Below are 23,484 nucleotides of genomic sequence, written 5' to 3'. Positions count from 1 at the left end.
CTTAAATTACGTCCATGAAAAAAAAAATTCGTAATGATTATAATAAAAAGAAATATCAACGAATTGACAACCTCAGCCGTTTTTGAAGTCAGTTGAATAAACTCGAATCACCATCGACACTTAAATTATCACCATTGAAATCTGATTTAACGCCTAACTGAACTATAACTGATTTTTTTTTCACTAATATGTGCACGTTTGTGACGGGGTATGTAATCAAAGGCTTACCCTGTCACGTAAAAACGTTGATTCAAATCGCGGGATTCAATTTAGGTGTTCAGTCATGATGTGACACAGGTCAGAGAAGGGTTGCAGCCTCTCACGCCCCAAGACAAACATGACGATTACTTCAATGCGGCATTCGATTTTTAAAATATAGATGGTTTATAAAAGGTAATTTGGATTAGGAATACATTTATCTAATGTAAGCTTATATGCTAGTCTTTTCACGTGCAGATTGTTAAAAATAATTAAGAGAAAGGCTTATAAACTTAGAATTCCTATTTAAGGCGACGGGCTAGCAACCTGCCTCCTTAATTTTAATTCCATCATGAAACCTTACGGTAATTGAACGTGGCCTTTCAGTCTTTCCAGGACTGTTGGTTCTGACTACCTCATAAGGGATAAAGACTTGATAATATGTATGTTGATCTGATTATGACGATAATATCAATTCGTCAGCTTGATGTGCTGACATATTTGGAAAAATAGTTTTTTTTTTCGCCCCAATACGAACTAGGGACTTGCTCGTTTCGCTCAATCAGTCACTGCACGCACACTCCCCTTAGGTTCTCAAAGCATACTAGAAGTTGTCTTTGATTGCAATATCAACAAACCCTTGCTTTTAAGTGCAGTAAACTTTATTTACTTCTGTAATGTAAATAAATTCCCTGCACTGTAATTATGTTCACACACTTTACAGATATGAGTTTGTAAACAAGCAGTACATGTAATGTAATAAGATTTATTTATTTCATTCAAAACTTACAGTCTAATTCCAGTCAACAATATATTGCAAGTTCTGATTATTTAATTTTAAAAAAAATCTAAAATATAAAAAGCAAAATATGCGAACATTTTTTTACGTCAGAGAAATACATCTAATTAATTTCTTCAATTGCTGTTGACAAAGTAGAGTCTTTTTAATCTAATTTACTTAATTTTTCCTAACAATTTTCGCTAACCTTAATTACATTTCACGTTTTTACGTTTAATTTATTATCATCATCATGTATCGAAAATAAGTTTTGGTATTTACAAATAATGCACTAACTGCATTTTATTCTCTTTAAGAGAAAATAATTCAGAGTTGTTTAAGAAATAGAGGGTGAACTTGTTTCTATTATATTATTGAGTGACAATATTCAGAGAGCTTGTTAAAAAGGGCCTCAAAAATAGGGCCTCAACAAGTTCACAGTTCTATAGAACCAGTAATTACTTCAAATTTCTTTAATTAAAGCGATTCAACGTAAAACTCTTGGTGTTTGTACTATAAAAACTTCGCAGCTCTGTGACCCCTTCACTCTTTGTTCTTCTAAAGAAAGTTTACTCAGAAAGTATGCAGGCTCGGAATTCGGACTTGGTCTCGCCACAATTGTTGCGGACTCCTCAAGCGCTGGGCATCTTTTGCAATAAGTCTGTCGCACCTGTTACGAAAGAAATGATTTATTAGTCTTACTTAGTTCAACTTCGTGGGCATAGTTTATGTGAAAAGAACATGAAAACAACAAACAGAATTGTGTCGGAAAATTATTGAAAATATTATCAGTGGCTTCGTAAATGTTGCTCTGATATTGTAATACAATTAATATGGTATTATATCTTTCTTATGATAAATCTCACCATAGATAGTATAGGTGTAGCCGGCGTAGAATTATCATAATCTGTTTAAACCAATGGCATACTAAGTAAATTTAATCCGCCTTAATTTACTTTACATAATTGAAAGGGTAATACTTATAAAAGTAATCAAAATATTTTATGGGATTCCCATGGGGCGTAATATTAGAAAAACAACATGTAATCGAAGCCGTACATAGGAAAACTTTGAATCAAAGGGAATAATCGTTTTATTTTGGGCAGTTAATATTCAGAATTGTATTATTAGAAATCCCAGAGCCACAAAAATAGATTGAAAACTCTTTAAAACTTTTTAGAAAGTCGTGTATTAGTGGTATCGTGGTGACACGACACGGTGCGACACGAAGAAATTACAACAATCTATACATACACCTATAATAAAACAGTAAAAATATTTTGTCTGTACATTTAGTATTTCTGACTGAAATGGATAGAGGGACACTTGGAATGAATAATAGAAAGCAAAAGTATATTTTTGTATTGTATAAAATTATTGTATAAAATTATTTCTGTCTGTATGTATGATCACGCTTATCTCCGAAAGTACTGACCCGATTCACTTAAAACTTTCATCAATTGCTTTGTATTAACTCAGAAAAATATTTAAAGTTTGTATAATCAAAATCGGTTCACCAAAAAAAAATTTATCGTCATTTGAATGAACTCAAGGCATGAGTTTGCCTGCAAATAAGTTTACGCGGAAAAATTCGAAATTTACGCAGACAAAGTCAACAGCTAGTGGTGTAATAAAATAGGACAAAGGTTCGCACGTTGACAACATTTTTTTTAATCATTACTACGTAGCTTCGCTTTTATAACTAAAGGGAGGATATTTTGTGATTTTTAATGATTCCTTTCTAGTTTATTTATAAGATAGGTATTTGTGATCTCTATTATATGGCAAAATTTCATAGATAACGCATGTGTGAAAATAATTAACTAAACTTATTCTTATTAATTTTAATAATAATAAGTTAAACAATAAAAGTGGACCAATAACATCGTCATGCATTGTCATAATCACAAGTATGTACATTTAGAGCTCATTAAATTAAGACTTACCTGATTCTGTAATATTTTGTGATTAATGTATCGCAAGTTTCTCTTATTCACTAGTGGACTGGGAAGGCCAGATTTAACTGAAAATGAAAATATAGCTTAATATGCATATTTTTATGATTGATTAGATGAGAGGAGTATGTAGTTCTCAATCGTGCTATTAAGCCCTTGATCCCAAGGTACATCAGAAGTCATGAAGCAATAATAAAAAATTTCGTTTATTTCCCGTTCTCATTGGAATTTCTATAAATATATCTTAAAACTCATTTACACTTCTCCAGTTTTAAATCGATACGAAATCCATGGGAAAGAGATAGAGTGGTCCTTGCAAACTAGTGTGTCTGGTAATTACGCCCTTTGACTATTGGACTATATACTAAATCTGTACAATTAGTTACTAAAATGTAGTCCCATCTACATTTTAGTAACTAATAGTACAGATTTAATAATTAAATTGACATCAATCAGGTATAAAACCTTACCTGGAATCTCCGTCGGACTGTCGTGTACACAAAATATTTTTCGGACGGTCCTCCTAAAAATCTGTGGGTCTAGTGTGTAGGAGCCATACACCAAAGGGTTCATGCAAGAGTTGGAGACAGCCATGATGAAGAACAGGTCTTGAATTCGCGCGGACACGTGGGAAGCTGATTGCCAGTCGACCATGTACCTGAGATATTGGAAAACATCGTTTTTAAAAGAAATGGGTTTCAATCTGATGGCCTATTCTATATAAACTTATCCCTTAAAGATAAGAAGTTTAGCTAGGACTGATATTCATTCAATAATAGAGAAAAGTTATGAGTCGATACTCGGAATTTTTTTTCACTTTTTAGGGTTCCGCACCTAAAATGTAAAAACGGGACCTTATTACAAAACCTTTTCTATCTGCCCGTCTGTCTGTCGCCAGGCTGTATCTCATGTTATCAAATTATATATTTCCATTGCGGCTACAACAACAAATATAAATTACAATATTTCCATCGCCACCAACCTCAAAGTTACATTTTGAGTCTTGAGACTATTGGGTCTGTCTACCCCATTTGGGACAGTTATAGGGACTTCATATATTGTTTCTATGTTAACTAGGGTCTGAAGTAGAAAGTTCATATGTACTGACGTGAATTTAACTGCTACAGTCATATAAATAAATGAAGTACCTAGTCTAGTCCTATAATAAACGTTTACACAAACATTTTCAGTCGCCATTATCGGATACTGAATGAAAGGAAGGTTTTAATAATATCTCCTTTTATCGCAATCGACAAATGGGTTTATTCATAAAATGATGATAACAACACACAATGTAGCATAACGGATATATTATTTTGTGAACATGTGCTATTTAATATACGATTTGCCCTAACCTAAGTTTAACTTAAATATGTTCCCGTAAGAATTTTTACGAAAAAAATATTCCTTTACTTATGTGCCAAGTGAAAGCAAAAATTGTTAATTACTAAATTGAAGACGTGTACCGCAAATTATTTTAAAACAATTAAAACTTTTTGTCTGGGAATCAACTGTTGTATCAAGACCAGAGGTCGTTGCCCCATTCATTCTTCAACAAGATTTGCATAGAGATTTCGTAGACAGTTGATAAATCACGTACATTGCGCACTATAGAGCATTACCACAGAGCATTGAAAGCTTCGCACTCAACGACTTTTATTCTTTGCTCTGTGTAGGTTTCTTACTAATGTAGTCTTGGGAGGTAAATTACCTTGTTAAAATTAAATATGAAAGGGTGATTGGTAAAAGACGAGTTTTGGTGTACGGTGTAAATTCCTATTCATTAAAGAAATTTTCACAACATGTTTGGGCGATGATACTTAGTTCGATTAATTTAAAAATACAGATTTATTTGCTTCTATAAAATCAGTATAGGTATTGCCACAATGAGATGTGCCACTCTTACAGGCCACAATATATTATCTGCAAAGACATTGCCATCCAAAACATAACCTTTATAAAAGTCTACATCTTTACCGTTTAAAGTTATGAAATCCATATAAAATACTATTGGTTATTAGTCAGTCTCCAGTAAGGGTAGCTTCTTGTTGCATTTTTATACTTTATATTCTTATGTGAAAGCAAATTCAATACAATTTAATCCATACATTATTAGAATTAGACAAATACCCTCGGATAATAGCGATAATAAAATTGTCGTATCGTAGTTCATGAGAAAATATCTGTAATATTCAAAACAAACAAGGAGTTAGTATAAACACAAGCTGAAAAGGCATCATTTGTCTTTATTTACTCAGAAGAAAATAAATATGTGTTAGGTTAAATAAAAATCTATTACGGTTCCAAACAATCTTAATAGACGTTTAGTATCAGACATGAAAAAAATACTTTCAAGCTCAAATTTCTGTCTGTATGTTTGTACTCACATCACACGAAAACAGTGCTCCGATTTGAAAGAGGTTAACTCACATGAGTTAGGCTTCGTTTAACTTAAAAACTGGTAACCAAAAACTACTAAGTACAGTATGCGAATCATAAGAAATAATTGTAAAGTATTTTAAATTACTTATATCTTCTTTTAGGCGATGGGCTAGCTATTTGAATCTCAATTCTATCATCAAGCCAAAAAGCTGAACGTGGCCAAATAGTCTTTTTAGGAGTGTTGTCTCTGTCTACCACACAAGGGATATAGACGTGACTATATGTATGTCTAAAAGCCTTTATTCGGTGGAGCAATAATTCGACAGCGGAGATAAAAAAAAACAAAGTTGCTTAATGCGAAATCATGTTACGGTAATTTTAAATCCCAAAATAATAAATCCGTCATTTATTTAAATAGTTTGTTTTCCACTGTTTTCTTAAGATTTCATCCAAATACACATACAGGTTCAAATAATAACCATTCTTTTTGTATCGCAGTAGTCGGCTTAAAAGTACGTTTTATTTAAAACTGGTGCTGGATTCCCTTTACACGTGAATAAGGATAATCAAACAAAACCCTTTGGCGATAATCCATCAGGAAATAAGGGTCAAAATGTATTAATTCATAAAGGGAAATGCGTTTCATAGAAATTTTGTAATCTGTTAATTGCGCGCTGTCTAAAATTAAATGGAGATTCATGAATTTCGCCAAAATTTACATTCCTTTGATCGCATATATTACACAATTTATAATAATAATAAAGGTGTGATCATTTACAAGATTCCATAGAAATGAAAATAATAAGGCAATCGATTCATATGCAATATAATACGCATTTGATCCTTTTTACAAAGATGCAAATGGTTTATTATGCTATTATTTACACTCCAGTGTAGTTTATTCCGCCGTTTCTTCTACACATGCGCTTTAGAAGCGGTAGTAGTTATAATTAGATTTCAGTGATGTGACGTTAATAAGTGATACCTTGTTTCCAATTTTTAAAATAAATCTATTCTATTCTATTTGACTTGCATTAATATAGAAAATATGCAGCTTATTATGAAAACAAACCCTAAACATATAATATATATTTACTGTGCTTGTTATTTTGTGTTTGTGGCCAATGGATACAAAGATCACGTTAATCACGACATACGGTTACAACTTAATGAGTCATTTAGTGTCATTTGCATATTTCTTCCCACACATAGAAAAAATGAACAAGAAGATATAAGACGTGCTTATAGCACTTCTAGACAGTAAACTAGTTTTAATATTATTGCAACTTGTATGACCTGTATCTCCAACACTGGATAAGAATACAGTATACAATACAGGTAAGTGCCTTAAAAAATCAAATAAATGTAAGTATAAAATATGAGTAGTACCAATGGTTATATATTTTTAGAAACTGAAGTAAACTTTGAAAACAAAATATAAGATTGGTTTAAGACCCCTAGAGTAAATAGGTAATATATACAGTCAATAATATCGAGAAAACAATAGATAATGTATGTAATGTATGTAATAATACCTTTTCAAAGCCATGGGATATGAATGAAACTCACCATAAGGTCATGGTAGCATATGGCAGCCAACAGCAAGCAAAAACCGAGACTATGGTGACCGTCATTCTTAATGTCCTCCTTCTAGCACGAACGAGCGGTCTCTGGTCCGAGCGTCGGAGCATCACGCGACTGTCTGGCTGTTGGTTTTTCTCTGTAGAAAAAGTATTATATACATATCACTTACGGGATAGACAGAGCTAACAATCTCAAAAATATTAAAAGGCCACGTTCAGCTATATCGTTTAATAATGGGATTGGGATTCTAAAAAATAATCCTGAGTTTAAAAGCCTATTCCTTGATTGACTTTTAAAATCTGCATGGGAAGAAAAATAATTGGTACACATCATGTTGCTACCAGACCAGCATGGAAGAAGTTTCAAACTAAACTTCACGCTGCAATTATGTAAAATGTTTCCAAAAATATCCCATATAGGTTGATGGGAAAAATGAATACATTGTATCTTTTTCTCGTCAAAGACCCAAGACAATCTGATAAACATATTGGTCTCTTATAAAAATGTAATACTTTCTTCTGAGTTATAAAAGACCATTGTTACGCAAATGGTAACTGCTTCAGACAAGCCAGAAAAATAGTATATTTAATTTTATCATACAATGTTATTGAATTGATTCGTAAAAAATATGAAGGATAAAGATCTCCGATCAGGGCCAGTCAGAATCAGGGATATTTAACTGGTGGTATGGTCATATATAGGTAACATATTAATTACTACCTAAATCAACATATTCTAATTACATAATAAAGAATTCACTGACTGAGAGCCGAAATAGCTGATCATAAAAACTTTGATGTAATTTTTCATCTTCATCTGGACTACACAGCGATTAATTCACGTTATAAGCAAATAAATGTAAAAGATTTCATTATAAATTTGCAGTGGCGTCTTTTATAGAGCGGCTAAGGGTGGGAATATTGGAATTTCCTCCCTCAAGGGATGAAGTTTGTTAAATCAAATCTTCGTTTAAAATTCTACAATTTACTTATTCATGGAATCAAAGGTACCTTTTTCAAACTTCAGAGCTTATTAAGTAAAGCAATACATATTGTCAAAATATTTTTCATATTGCTTCATGTGAAAACTCGGTCATGGTTAAAGACGCAAGAGAGGTGAGGATGTAACCGATACTAACGCTAGTATGAAGAAGACGTTATCAAAATATGATTACGTATATGTAAAGCGTAACCTATTGATTTATTCACCTGAATTTTCCTTAGAGTTCTTTGAAATTTCGTAGAATATGTAAACGTAACAGACGGTAATGATCATCAATGGCAAAAAGTACATAGCAAAGAGGCAGAAGATATTGTAGGCAAGTTCTTGATGTGGGCTGGCAAAGGCTTCGAAAGAGACGCATTGCTGAAAGTCTTGCACTTTTGGATGATGCATCACACGAAACACCAAGCTCTGAAACAAAAGGAAAATAAAAATGTATGGTCTATACATAAAAATGGTAACGTCCCTTACGTGGTAGATAGAGACTATACTGTAGGTAGATATGACTGTTGGAGTCACGAAAAGACCGAAAGGCTACATTCAGCTGAATGGCTTAATGATGGAATTGAGATTCAAATTTTGACAGGTTGCTAGCCCATCGCCTACCAGACGAATCTCAAGTTCATAAGCCTTTCCTTAGTCGCTTTTTACGATATCAATGGGAAATTATGGAGTGCTACTATTCTAAAGCTGGAAACGGTGATAAGTCTAGACTATAAAAGGATACATGCCAAATTGTAAATATCTAATTCAATGGCTTGGGCTGTGCCCTAAAACGTCAGTCAATAAGTCAGTCAGTGGCCTCTAAATATAAAGGGCAGTCTTAGTCAGTTATATTATTACGTCGCTATGAAACAGAAATTTAAATGTGATTATCAAAAGTAATTATTCCACGAGTACAAAGTTGGCAAAAGCAGGGCAAAAGTTAATTTCTCATATTAAAACGAGGTCTTTAGTTGCATCCTCAGCTATTGCCTTTGAGAGAGCCTCGACCTTTAGTGTTGCTTTCAACAAATTAAAATAAAATTCTTTATAACAGCGACACAACAATAATTTTAATCAAATTTTAAACAGCCACGCGAGAATAATTTTAATCACTTTAATTATGAGTTAAATAACGCAAACAATTTATTTTATTAATACTACAAGTTTTCATTATCAAATAATAAAATAATATTAATATTTTCTGGAGGATTACATCAATTATATTAATTATTGATTTAGCGTAACTTTCAAAGATTTCCAGTCTTGTCGATTTTACACATCATTATTCTTTAAGCCCGGGAGTAATGGAGTAAATGGAGCAAACAAGTGACAATCTGGTACCCAAGGGATGGCATCAGGGGTCGAGGTCGTAAAAAGAGAAGATGGGAGGATGACCTGAAAATAACTCTAGGTCCCCTCTGGACAAGAGTGGCAGCAGACGGAAAGCAGTGGAAAGAGTTGGAGGAGGCCTTTGCCATAAGGCACACTGAACTGAGAGACCTTTTGTAGTTAAATGAAGATTTTAGTTTTAATTACCTTATTTTTAATTTTGTAAAATGTCTATAGTTCGGAATTAAAGGCTTTATTATTATATTATATTATTATTACTTATTGATAATGACAAAATAGTTTAAAATTCTTTATATGAATACTAACTTCATTCACTGAAAAGTCACTGATCAGTTTATCCGAACTCATGTTTTAAAAACATTTAGAGGCCAAGCTTTTACTCAACAAAATTATGTATCCATTTGTAGGAAGACTTTGAAGGAAACCAACAAAATGTTTCGTAGATTCTAGTAAAAGAACTTCAATATTGGATATCAGATTGCCTTGAATAAGGCGTAATAAACAGCGATTCTCATGTATAACGGAAATCATCCGGATTGAAATATGTAAGTATTACAAAAAGAAAATTTTACAAAGATTTATCTACTGTATTTCGAAAAAAATCGAATTGTATATTGTCGTTGACACTATAGGAAAAATGTGGCGTTACCTTGCATCGCATGTAATTAACGAAACGTTATGATGCCAAAACCATTACATGAGACGCAAACGCTTTCTAATACTTTACACTTCTTTTTTTTTTATTATTTATTTATTCAAAATTGTATGGCGGTACCTATTATAACTACATACATGGTCACTCAACCTGTTGCTATTTGCATCTCAATTCTATCATTAAGCCTATTAACTGAACGTGGCCTGGGATATAGACGAGATTATATAAATGAATGGTCATTAACTCATCTTTGGGCATTCCCAGTTAACCCTACCACCATAGTGCTCCGGGACATGGGGTCAGTTTTACATGTTATCCGATACTAATTGCAATGACTGTTCAGAAAAATAATTAAAGCCCGCAATAATAATAAGACCTATGGACGTATCTTGCTCCAAACGCTGAATATGTATTGTAATTTGAATACAGCATTCAATTAATGATTTTATTACAAACTAGCTTTTGCCAGTGGTTTCCCTCGTCCACATTGTCGTTTATGATTTTATTACAAATAAAGTATATTCATTTCGACAATGAATTGACTTGAAATTTGTATATACTCATTTGCCTTTGTTGTTTTAACAATCATCTCTACCAAAATATTTACTAACACTAGTATTGTGACTAAACTATAATTTAGTTATAAAATATAGCCAAGAGAACAAAATAGTTGTTGCTTTGTATATCAATGCTTTGTAATTTGATGAACATCAATCCTTTGAAATTTCTGTATGCAAATTTAAGTAACAAAATGTGAGTATGAATGAATAAATTTAATTAGTTGTATTGTTTTTGTAAAATGTTAAGTTCATGTAGGTTTAATCCACCAATAGTGTACCGATTAATAATAGTTAACTTTAAATTGAAAAGTAATTAGTAGGTTCAAATCAAAATTTACTACACTTTTTACAATTAACTTTTACATTCCATTTAAAATTATATTATTGTATTATTAAAATTTCAATTAAATCAATTAATAATATTATCAATGTAACCTCTCGTCCTCATTTCTATTCTATTTCTAAGTTTGGAAAATTGTGCAGTTCACGTTATCGAAGGAAATGCTGCAGTGCAGTTTGTTATCTCTTCTTCTGTACTGACACTTAAAGTAATTGAAATGCCCCACAAACTTGAATAAAGTTTTTTGATATGAAATTTGAAAATCTGATCGATTGAACATTACGGTTCTCCATGAAAACATATCTGATAACTTTATCTACTTTATACTTTATTAACCGGCTTTATCGATGTTGATTGATCTCATGATTGGGGTTATATCGACTTTTTTCCTTATAAATATTACTGTATGATCGTATCTTTCTATTCATGTTTATTTAGGCAGATTTGTATACATAAGAGATGGTTCCGTGTTCTAAATTCAAATGCTGCTATGATGTAAGTGTAATAAGGCCGTAGCCTGAATGAGCTATTCTATCAATGAATAAATGATTTCCTTATTTTTATTAGTATATGGATAAAAATGTGATTAAACTAACACAATGACCTTTTTCTGTTTCAAACTTTCAGTAATTTGTAAATAGGCCGGGTGGTTTGCGGCTCTTTAGAAACGAAACATATCTTTCCCATGGACTAAGAGCTTCTGAAGGCTTATAAAATTAAGATTTCCCTTGTTGGCGACAGGCTAGCAATCTGTCACTATTTGAATCACAATTCCATAATGAAACCATTCAGCCTGTGTTTTTGAGACTGTTGGCTTTGCCTGCCCCGCAAGGGATAAGTAAGTTACAAATAACTCTTAAAAAGGGACAAAATTTGAATATATAAAATAGGATACTGATAGATTGCCTGATATATTATCAAAAAGCAGCTTAAACCGCTAGTTCAGGGGTTTTGAAATTTGACATGTAAATTACGTGTACCTTTTGTACTTTAGGGGTTAATACTAAGTAAGTGAGGATATCCCGAAACTCTCATATTAGGGTTTTTCTTTTTAAGCGTGTGAAGCCAGGCGTATTTTATTAGGTACGAGTATAAATAAATCTTAAGCCAAACAGCAGACCCTTCAGTCTTTTCAAGAATGTTGTCTACCCCCAAGGATTGTAGACGTGACTATATATATGTAATATATTATATGTATGTATGTTTAATTATCAATGGTTTCAAAACCCTTCCCTTGTGATATTTTTAGGCCTGAGTTTCTTTTACAAAAGACTGAAAGATAATTGCAGAGTTTAAACGCTTGGTTGCCCACACCTTTATTGACATCAATTGCTTTCATCTTTCGAATCACGTTCATCACGGGGACATCTAATTTCCCCAGTATTTATAACTTCAGTCTATATGTATGTGTATGTGATTGTGTCTATATCCTTTGCGGGGTAGACAGAGCCAATAGTCTTCTGAAAGACTAGGTTTAGCTAATTCATAATCAATCTCAAACCTCGATCTATATTATTCCGAAATCTATGCAGACAATGTAGTGACATAATTAATAGGTGTAGGAAACTAAGAATGGGCACGTACCTCTTTAGGTATGAAAAAGGATACACGCTATTTTCCAGATCGTTTAAGGAAACAGTAAAAAAAGGAATTTAGATCTACTACTAGTGACAGGGATGGAAAAGAGAATGCTTAGTGGGTTTGATCCTGTCGAGAGGATAAAAGAAAGCAGTTTGAGTAAGCAAATATATAAGAACAGTGTGAACGGAAACGATGGAGTGGGAAGTACTTTGAACAATTCGGGTACGTTTTGGCAAAAGGTCAGGTCAAGTGTACCCGAAAGAGACGAGCTTGCTTGAAAGTTATGAATGTGGACAAAGCGAAAGTTGTATGCAGAGTAAAGACTAACTTTTTTTACTCTAAGAGATTATAAGTCTCTGCCTATTCCTCCGGGAAAATGCGTGATTTTATGTATGTACCTTTGTATGGATTTGTGACTAAGCTGGCCGTGTTTTGTTATCTTTTGGCAAACAAAAATAGAATTCTTACCTGTGGTAAGCTGCAAAGCAAAGCGATCATCCACGCTAAGTACAGCATCATTTTGCTCCTTTTTCGAGCTATGGTGACACTTAGTGGGTACAAAATTGCGAAGAATCTGAAACGAAAACATGCTTTTAAAATTTTAATAAGTTTTATTAAAATATATTATATTTTTTTTTTTTTTTACTCTTATCTGTCAACATTAGGAACATTGATGTTTCGTGTCATGACAGATACTTGGACTATGACATGCTCGGTATGTGACATCACATACTATTTAGCAATTGAAATACATTTTTCAAAGAAACAATGAATATTTTTATAGATTTACTCCTACGCCTGTTATTATTCACTACCTACACTGCTATTAGTATTAAAAGGAGACCTGTTATGTCTGTATTTTTTTTCATTTTCTTTTTAAATATTATAAGTAAGTACCTACTTACATACCTACCTAGGTATGTATAGATTACATCAGTAAATTTGATGCTTACAAATTCAAAAGTATTGTTTGGTAATATTCACGTAGTTTAAACCATATTACAAGGATGCAGAGCTTCTATTTATCTATGTTTTCATAACTAGCGATCCTTTGACACGGAACTCTAAAAGAGGTTGGGTTCTTCGTGAGGAAAACCTATGTCATTTACTTTATAAAAGCACCTGAACAAGTACCTCCTTCTTTTGAGAGATACTTTAGCAGTAATTGCTTGTTGAGGAACAAGACTTTAACATACTTATTATACACCCGTACATATATATTATAACCGTACATTTTATCTTATCTAATTATGATATGTTTCCAACATTTTTTGTTCAATTCGAACTTAAATAACATATTTCTTTTATCAGATTTATTTAGATTTTGATTAATATTTCGAATTGATTTTGATGCTTTAGGAAATTTAAAATATTGTTTACATTTCCACAAATCCATCCACAAAATTTAATTTAACAATTTAATCAAGATACAATTCACATACCTACATACTATATATGTTTGTCTAGACCCGAATCATAGTCAAGTTAAATATGCGTAGGTAACATCTAAATTTGACTTTTTACATTAATCAACTAAAAGGACATTCTTCTCAATTATTTTAATTAAAAATGTAAAACTAAAGAAGCTTTCACGAACTTATGCCGCTTGATACAGGCGGCTTCCAATTCAATAAAGTGGAAATATTTAAGGGAAGCTTAAAGGTCAGTTCACACAAAGGCAAGATACGAAGCGTAATTTTAAAAGATTGACTGGAAATTTAACTTTACTTCATGAAATGATACATTTGTGTACAAATGACGCTTCGTGTTACGAAGAATTCGGTTTATACTTTTTGTGGTCAGATATCACACTCTTTTGTTTCTGGTGAAAACTGCCTTTAAGTCTAGCTTTAATTTTACGCGAATGAGAAAATGATGAATGTCAACTGTATCAATATAAATAATTGATCACATATGATCATGGTTCTTATATAATTATAAAGCGATTATTTAGCAACATTCAGAATCTCAATCTCATTCGACCATCTAGCTGAATGTACCAATTTCTATAATATAGATGTATGAATATGATCACTTATGAAAGGACCCTTATTATAATATCGCAAACAATTAAGAATGGACTAAAATCATCAAAGACATCTTGAACATTTGCTAAGAGTATTAACATGATTTAATAAAGACACAATTAAAAGGCCACGTTGGCGTTATATTCAGTAAAATTCTAAATACAAGTTTATGAATATCAAGCATTATATAATTTGCCATCTTTTGACTTTAGCAGACGTGGAGGTAATTAACCTCTCACATACATAGAACCTTCATGAACAATACACAAATTTAGCTCTTTTAGTCTTCCTGTTTTTAGTTTAGCTATATTTTTTTTTAATTATACATACATACATACATATAGTCACGTCTATATCCCCTTCGGGATAGACAGAGCCAACAGTCTTGAAAAGACTGATAGGCCACATTCAGCTTTTTGGCTTGATGATAGAATTGTGATTCAAATAGTGACAGGTTGCTAGCCCATCGCCTCAAAGAAGAATCCTATGTTTTCAAAACTATCCCTTAGTCGCTTTTACGACATCCATGGGAAGGAGATGGTCCTATTCTTTATTTTCTTTGAATTAAACATAATAATAAATTACGGGGTATAAGGAGCCAACAGTTTTAAAAAGGATAAAAGGCCACGTTCAACTGTATGGCTTAATGATTGAATTCAGCAATATTTTATTTTTACCTTGTCATATTTTCTAACTGAATTTTTCAGCTTCGAAGATACAACGGCTCATCTTCTTTATATTTCTGGCCGGCTAAAGTTTATCTTCACACTTACATTAAGTAACGTTTTTTTTTCATTACATGGACGACAGAAAGTCAGTCAACATACCATTGCAAGGTACGAGTTGACAAGGTCAAGTTTAGCTGAATGGCTTTGTCATAGGAGTAAGACAAGAGATAAAATGCATGCATAGGCAAGGATGTGTTGCGTCACCGTGGCTGTTCAACCTATTTATGGATAGCTGTTTGACAGATTTGAAAGAGTCTAAAAGTGGATTAAGGATGAATGAGTTACTCGTCAAATGTCTGCTCTATGCCGACGATCAGGTTATACTGGCGTCATCAGCGGAGGAGTTACAGGAGATGGTAAACTGTATGCATGAAGCTTTAAAAGAGAAAGGAATGAAAGTGAACGTAAGTAAAACTAAAACACTGGTTTTTGAAATGGAGAAAGAAATGACAGCATGTAATATTTTGATTGGAGGAGAAAAAGTGGAGCAAGTGAAAGAGTTTGTATATCTAGGATCAAAGTTTACATCAGATGGCAAGTATGATAGTGATATTGAAAGGAGAGTGAACGCGGGGAACATGGTGAATGGAGCTTTGCATGCCTTTATGAGCAGTCAGAAACTATCCAAAAAGGCTCGACTGGCTGTGCACAGGGGCGTGTTGGTCCCGACATTAATGTATGGGAGTGAAAGTTGGGTATGGCAAAAGAAGCATGAAAGCAGAATAAATGCAGTGGAAATGAGAGCGTTAAGGAGTATGATGGGTGTGAAATTGAGTGACAGGATAAGGAACAGCGTGATAAGGGAATGTTGTGATGTGAAAGAAGATGTAGTTACAGGAATAGAAAAGGGTATGTTAAGATGGTTCGGTCATGTGGAGAGGATGAATGAAAGCAGGTTGACTAAGCAGATATACAAGGAGAGTGTGGAGGGAAAGGTCGGAGTGGGAAGACCTAGACGAACGTATCTTGATCAAATTAAGGACGTCCTGGTAAAGGGTCAGGTCAAAAGTACCCGAAACCGCCGAGCTTGTATGAAGAGAGTTATGAATGTGGACGAAGCGAAAGAAGTATGCAGAGATCGTGGCAAGTGGAAAGAGGTAGTCTCTGCCTACCCCTCCGGGAAAGAGGCGTGATTGTATGTATGTATGTATGTAGCACACCTTTATATGTGTATTTTGTGAAGAAATATATAAATTTTTAGTTTTACTTTTAATACAAGTAAACAAGTTTCAATGATTTTTCTTTGATTAACTTTCGGAAATTGCGTAGGAGTGATGATAATACGCATTATTTTTTCCCCATTTAAATTCTTCTTATTATTATTAAGTGAATGGATTTAAATTTTATCTTACAGTTGATTGCTTTGATGACTCCAACCCTCTTTGAGGAAAACATTTTCTTTCGTAAAATTTTAACAATTTTGTAATATCGTGACATAAAGGATTAACGTCAAGAAAGACCATTCTTATTTAATTTTTTTGATCAAAGTAACTTGCGATTCAATTATTATTTTTTCCTTCCTCTCGGTTTTTGTTATGTATATTTATTCCGCTACTTGTCCGAAGTACTATATCGCGTTTTATGCACGCATTTTAAAATATTGACTTTTATCGTTCATTTTAAGATATCGTAATTGTCACTTTCTTTGCATTTAAATAGCAAATTTCTGATGTTTCTAAAGTGAACTTGAATAATAATGATAATAAATAAAATATTTCTATTTTTCTAAGACTCTTCTTTACTCTTATATGCCCTTTTCGAATGGGATAGGGTTTTTGTTAAGTAATATAATTTTCGATTAATGCGTTATTGCTTTTTATTTGATACTTACCTATCAACAGATATACAGACGAGCACATTCGATGAAAGGTAGAGGCCAAATGCTCTTAATACCAAAAAGAACTTGCAGGCTAGATTCCCCGCTAACCAAGCGTTTGTTGTTCGCCAACCAATCTGTAAAAAATAAAAAAGTATTTTAGTATTTCTAACTCAGATGTAAGGATATATAAGGTGGATAAAATCGAGTTGTTTACAAAAAATATTATGTAACAATTTCTTCTGCTGGCCTAGTTTTCGGAGAAGAATAATTACTCAAATACATTTTGTAATATGTTTTTTCGAATATCAGCTTAGCAATAAAAGATTTATTTTGTTGTTAAATATATAACATAACATTTATAAGCCAGCCATACAAATCAACAATCACTGTCATACAAAATTAACATATACATTTAAAAAGGCGTTGTTCATTTTATAAGTGATTAAATTGTAGTTAATTAACAAGTTACGTAAAAGCGCTGCCCTAAGAATATAATTTTAAACAGAAATAGAGCCCAGTATAGTAAAAGTACAGGATTAAAAAAATAGAACCTGCTAACATACAACAAGGACGAAGTTTGTCGTTCAAAGAGAAACAGAAGAAGAGAACAGAGAAAAACGATATTCCAAACGTGTACTAATCAACTCTGAAAGTTGGCATGTCGTTCAAACTCTGAAAATGGTTTTGTATTGGTAACTAATCAATTTCGATATCGGTATGTGTTGTTGAATTCGTCCTAATACTTAAAAGGGAAGGAAATGTTTAAAGCTACTAAAATAATTCCAAAATTTCACAGTAATTTACATTGTCAAAGTTATTGGAAGTACTGGAAATTCCTTTATACGAGTATCAACGTTATTCAAGATTTTGAAATACTAAGCACATAATTGTTCTAATTTTCAAGCGGTTATTGTATAGAAAGAACAATTTCCTAGTCATGAAGTCACATTACTAATTATTATTTTCTCTTGTTTCCATGAGAACAAGAGAAAACAATAATTAGTAATAAAATATGTTCCCAGTTCCCATGGGAATTTCTTATATCTTCTCTTAGTGCTTCCGTACACACCCCAGGGAATACACGTGCCGGATTACAACTTACATTGTATTCCGGAAGGCTTTATATGCCCATGTCTAGTAGTTTTGGCTTTATTTTTTATTGAATGAAAAGGAACCAATTAAAGTGTTCTTACAAAATAAAAATATAGGTACCCTTTGTTTCGGTATTATTATTTTAAGGCAGTTTTAAGTCAATTTATTTAGGTACTGAAATAACAGTCAACAATCTTGATACAGAATTCTTTGTTTTTTGTACTCTCTACTCAATGATGCTCACTCTCCTCTTTACTTAAAATCTAAATTCCCGCTTCTGAGTTCCACCCATTCCCGTTCTCTTCGCTCTTCAGACAACCTGACTCTGCGTACTCCTCTGTTCCGGTCTACTTTTTTGGAGAAATCTTTCCAGGTTCAGGCTGTAAGGCTCTGGAATGCTCTTCCTGAAATGATTAGGAGAGCTCCTAGTCGCTCTGCGTTCAAACATGCTGTGAAGGGGTTCTTTCTTCGGCAGATTAATGATGGGTTATCCTAATTATATATTTTATGTATGTATAATAATATGTATTTATAGTGTATATTATGTATGTATATCTTGTATGTATTTACGTATTTTTTTTGTAATGTATTTTTGTCAGTATGCATGTGCACTTTATCGCACCACCAACTTAAAGTTTTCTCTGTTTGGTCAGCTGGTTGACTGGTAGAGAATGCCAAACGGCATTAAGTCCGCCTTTTGTACATTTTTTATTTTTGTGCAATAAAGTTTAAATAAATAAATAAATAAATACATCTTTTTGTTTAAAATACATTTTAATAATGAAGTATAGTTAGGTATCATCAAAAATAATTAATCGGGCTTATTCTTTCATTTTGCTTTTTCTTCTTATGGCTATAAATTAATTTAAAAAAATTTTTTTTTATTAAAAGAACGTATCAAGATTGTATCTTTACTACACCACTAAAAGAAATGGACTTATAAATTCTTTTGGGTAATAGTCGACCCGGAGCGGAGTCGAAACAAATTATATCAATTTGTATTTTAATGATCGCCTTTTTTTATTTATGAAATGATATTGTTCTAAAAATTATTTTTATCTGCTACTTTACTTGCCTACATTAACAATCTTTACAAGAGCATAATTCAACTTTTTCTTAGTCTTGATATACTTCTCAGAATAAAAAATAACTGAATACAATTTGAAGAAGATGTGTTAACAAAATGCGCGAAGTGACGAACAAATATAAAATCACTTTCGTATTTGTTGAATACTAGCTGTGCCCGCAATTTCGTCCGCGTGGAATAGTTATTTTGGGCATCATGAAGTCCTCAAGAGTGAATAATTTTCCCCGGTTTTTTCACATTTTCCATTATATCTTTGCTCCTTATACAGCATGATTTTATATAGCCTAAAGCCTTCCTCGATAAATGGTCTATTCAACGCAAAAATAATGTTTCAATTCGAACCAGTAATTCCTGAGATTAGCTCGTTCATATGAACAAACAAACTGTTCAGCTTTATAATATTAGTATAGATGAATCAGTTTAAGACATTTTAGTCATTCATTTAGTTTTGTAATTTCGGAATTCGGTAAACATTAATAATTGCTATAATGAAATTTATATCACAAAAGCATTTATTTATCTACGTACACATACTAACTGTATTACACCGCAATGTTACAGTAGAATATTACGAAGGCCAATGTTATTTGTAATCCAAAACAGCTATTGTCAACAATATGACTTAATTATGTTTCTACACGAGTGGAATAAGGGCCATCCAGTTTACACTGAAGTGTACGTTCACGTAATTAAACTTGAAATTAAGGCTTGATGAACAAAAAAATATATATTTTCCATGAATTCGTACGGCCTTTATTTGTTGCGATAAAATATGTGAAAGGAGTGAAAAATAAGTATGTTAGCAGACTAGGGTGGTAAGTTAATATTGATTGTCAACCTGTTCATATAAAAGATACATGTGATTGACATTCTATTGACTTACAATGAAAACCATTGAAGAAACGCTAAATTTAGTACGTACTAATATACGTTTTTGCCAGATATTTTGCTCCTTGGGGAAATCTTAGTACCAGTACTTTATTTTTTAGTTGTTAATTAACTATGATAGATATGAAGGCAGTCTTTCGCATTTATAATATTAATAAGCATGGCCAAATCACGAAAGAAAGTTTGTAGTGTTATAGACTGTTTCATTGCGCATTCCAACCTCTTAAGTATTTGAATTAAGATATATTGAGTGTATAATCACATACGCATATAGCTTCGAAATGCTAATGTAAATACCTCGTAAGATTTCAGGAAATCGGGTAAGGGCTCCCTGGAAACATAGTTATCCTAAATACTTTGTTGTAATTTACTATGTGTGCTTCCGCCATCAACAGATCTATCTCTAACGTCCCTTGTGACACGCGTCTTGAGGTATCTTCCGTCTAAAACATCCTGATAATTTCTCTTCCCGCGAGAATTATGGGGAATCTTCTCTTAGCACACCAAGACCATATAAGGAACCTACTAGCCAAATTTCAAAAAAAGTTGTTCTTTGAAAAGATGAACAATCACACTTCACATTAATAATATTAGTATGAAAGAATGATATAAGATTTACTAGATTTTCTATATTCTAAACTTAAAAAAATATTATAAAGATTTTATATACCTAGAATTACTTACCGCTTTCGTATCGTAAGCATGTCTATAGGCACCTATCTAATATTCAACATTGCTAGCTGTACATACGCAAATTACGCGTGGGATCCAAAGAACAGGCAAATGTTATTTCTTATTATTTCTAATTTAATAAGGATACTTACGGACCTATGCTCTAGTAAGCTTCTCTAGTTGCTTTTCTGCCTGGAATATATTTTGTAGTAGCCATTGTGAAAATAATTGTTGGCAAAATATTATGCCTTGTTACTAAGGGCCGCAGAGTTGGTGCGACTACAAGTATGAGCTAAAATATTTTTATTAATAATAAAAATAATATAAGAGGTCTTCCGTTATAGATAAATAATATTTTATTTTTACTGTGTAAGTTTATAGTCAGTTTTAAGTTGCAATTGATCTATTTAATAGGTATTCACATCATTTTCCACCAAGTCATTTATAGAAAATGTTCATAACATATTTTTTTATGTTCGTTTACAAATAAACTTTCTAACATACTTTAATATGCCTATTAGTATTTTATTTTTAACATCCAATCCCCTAGGTCACTTAAATAAAAAAATATATTATTCTTCTTCTTTCTCTATCGTTACCTTATCCCACTTTTTTTTAGGGTCGGCACAGTTAGTTTTTTCCAATTCCTACTTATTCTTTTCTTTACGCTATCCATACATCCCTTTTTCAGACTTGTCATATTTCTAAAATCTTCCATTTCCATATTTAAGGCCCTTTTAGTAACATGACTTTCCTCTTTTCTCATGTTGTGTCTATACCCACCCAACCTTTTACCATTCCCTGCGGTTTTCTTAAGCCTTCTCGAGATCAACGAAAACCATATGCAAGTATTTATTAACAAATAAAAAAAATATTCTAATGTGATTTTATCATTGATAACGTTTATTCTGAAAAAGATTTCCCGGACCTTGTCGCGTGCACTCAACCAGGGTAATTTCATTCGTAGAGCGCACTTTGATAAATAAAATTGCAAGGCAGAACCTGCTTCCGAGTAAATGAATAAATGAACATCAGCCTCTGTAGCATAGCATGCACGCGCTATGCCGTGCCATTGGGTCTGGAACTAATAAATTATCTTTGGCTCTCTAATTATTATTTTTTTCTTTTATAACGTAACAATATTTATTTTTTGAAATGAAATGTCTACGGGATCGTATACCACCACCATTTTATTAGATAATTAATGATTAAGCCATTTACTTCGATTATATTTTAAGATATTAAACATTATTTCAAATTTACTCTGTATTTTTAAAACCATTTAATTTAAGGTTCATAGTCAAAGATGCACCTCAGATAGGTGCAGCCCAGATTCCTCTCCAGAGTGGTTAGAACCGGAACTAACTGCTAGCAGGAAAAAGTTATCTCATAAACTTGACTTTAAAATTGCAATTCCGTCTTACATCCATTTCATATTATTTAATATTCAAAACCCGTTTGTCATATACGAGTATTATCACTTAATGAGAGTCACGAAGCTAATTGCAAAATTTGATTTCAAGAAACTTATGAGTATGGAATAACTTGCGAATATGGTTCATTGCATGTGTTTACATTGAGCTATCTATATCTTAGATTAGATTAAACAAACTTAGCTTTGCTGAATCGCAATGTTAATAATTATAGAGCCAATTGCTTATTATAGACTTATCTAATCTATTGAATACACACACGGTATTATTTTAGATTATGTATTCATGATTATTTATGTATATACACGTCCTCTACGATTTATAATATAATTTCAAGATATAACTAAAGAGTACCCATTTTGTGACAGTACACGCCGCATGTAAAATTGTTTTAATTTACAATAGGTAGAAGCCAACGAAATCTTATATTTAATATTGTAATTGAAATTTATCGATATCGATATCTAGTGAAAAGTTGAAAAGTAATTTGAAACCTTACTTCGAAATGTGACTATCGATGTTTCTGTACTCGTTCAACTTAGTTTATATTTTATTAGAAGTACTTATTTAAATTATACGAGTTTGTTCAACGGTAGAGGCATTACGAGATCAATAACTAGGTTTATTGAAGACAACAAATGTGATCAGTGTCATACCGTTGGTAATTAAGAGTTAACCCACGCAAAATTGGTATAGGACTTCATCTTTCAACTAGTTACCACAATCCCTTCTCCTTTCTTTCTCAAAAACACCACATTCCCGAAAGAAAAATATGTGAAGTAGTTAGGACCAGCACAGTCTTTAAAATAGGTCCTAAAGTGCTCTTCATTAAATTATTTTTGAAGTATTGCGAGAACAAAAAATGTTTTAACAGCTAGAACTTTAAATGTTTCAGACTAGCACTTGCCCTGGGTTTGTCTTGTGTGAGAATTTCCAGAAAAAGGTACACTTGACCTCGGGTGATCAGCAAGACTAATAATATTAAAATTAGTTCATTATTTTATAAAACTTTCGCAGACTTTCTCATTTTTAACTATTGTAATATGAATTAATTATGAATTACTTAATTAACCTATAGACAAAATTAATAAGAAAAAGTAGTGAGCTAACCTTTAGACAAAATTAATAAGAAAAAGTACTTACCTCCAAAGGTATGACTATGAATGTGACCATCATATCAGCAATGACCAGATGCGTCATGAGAAGATTCACCCTCGATTTTCGTCTCCGTGAACGCATGAGTGTGGCGAAGACTCCAATATTACCTAGGGCTCCAATAACCAGTAGGATGCTATAAACTGTTATAACAAACACTTGGTCTGATGATGGAATAGAAATTTCTGTTTCCATAGTTGAATTCATGTCTAT

The 23,484-nt window shown here is 32.4% G+C and overlaps 1 protein-coding gene across 1 annotated transcript; it reads right to left on the bottom strand.

The window, feature by feature from the left end:
• Positions 1-1,463: 1,463 nt before the first annotated feature.
• Positions 1,464-23,484, bottom strand: LOC106129576 (adipokinetic hormone/corazonin-related peptide receptor variant I; the record flags this gene model as incomplete). The annotated part of the gene is made up of 8 exons (XM_013328172.2): positions 1,464-1,646; positions 2,923-2,999; positions 3,402-3,589; positions 6,883-7,033; positions 8,106-8,310; positions 12,839-12,944; positions 16,957-17,078; positions 23,260-23,484. Coding segments are annotated over 8 exons (1,257 nt in total), but the record flags the coding sequence as incomplete, so codon positions are not given.

The sequence above is a fragment of the Amyelois transitella genome, chromosome 16 (genome assembly GCF_032362555.1).
Source record: "Amyelois transitella isolate CPQ chromosome 16, ilAmyTran1.1, whole genome shotgun sequence".
In the NCBI taxonomy this organism is placed as follows: Eukaryota; Metazoa; Arthropoda; class Insecta; order Lepidoptera; family Pyralidae; genus Amyelois; species Amyelois transitella.
The sequence above is the reverse complement of the archived record's forward strand: the minus strand, read 5'-3'. Positions and strand labels throughout refer to the sequence as shown.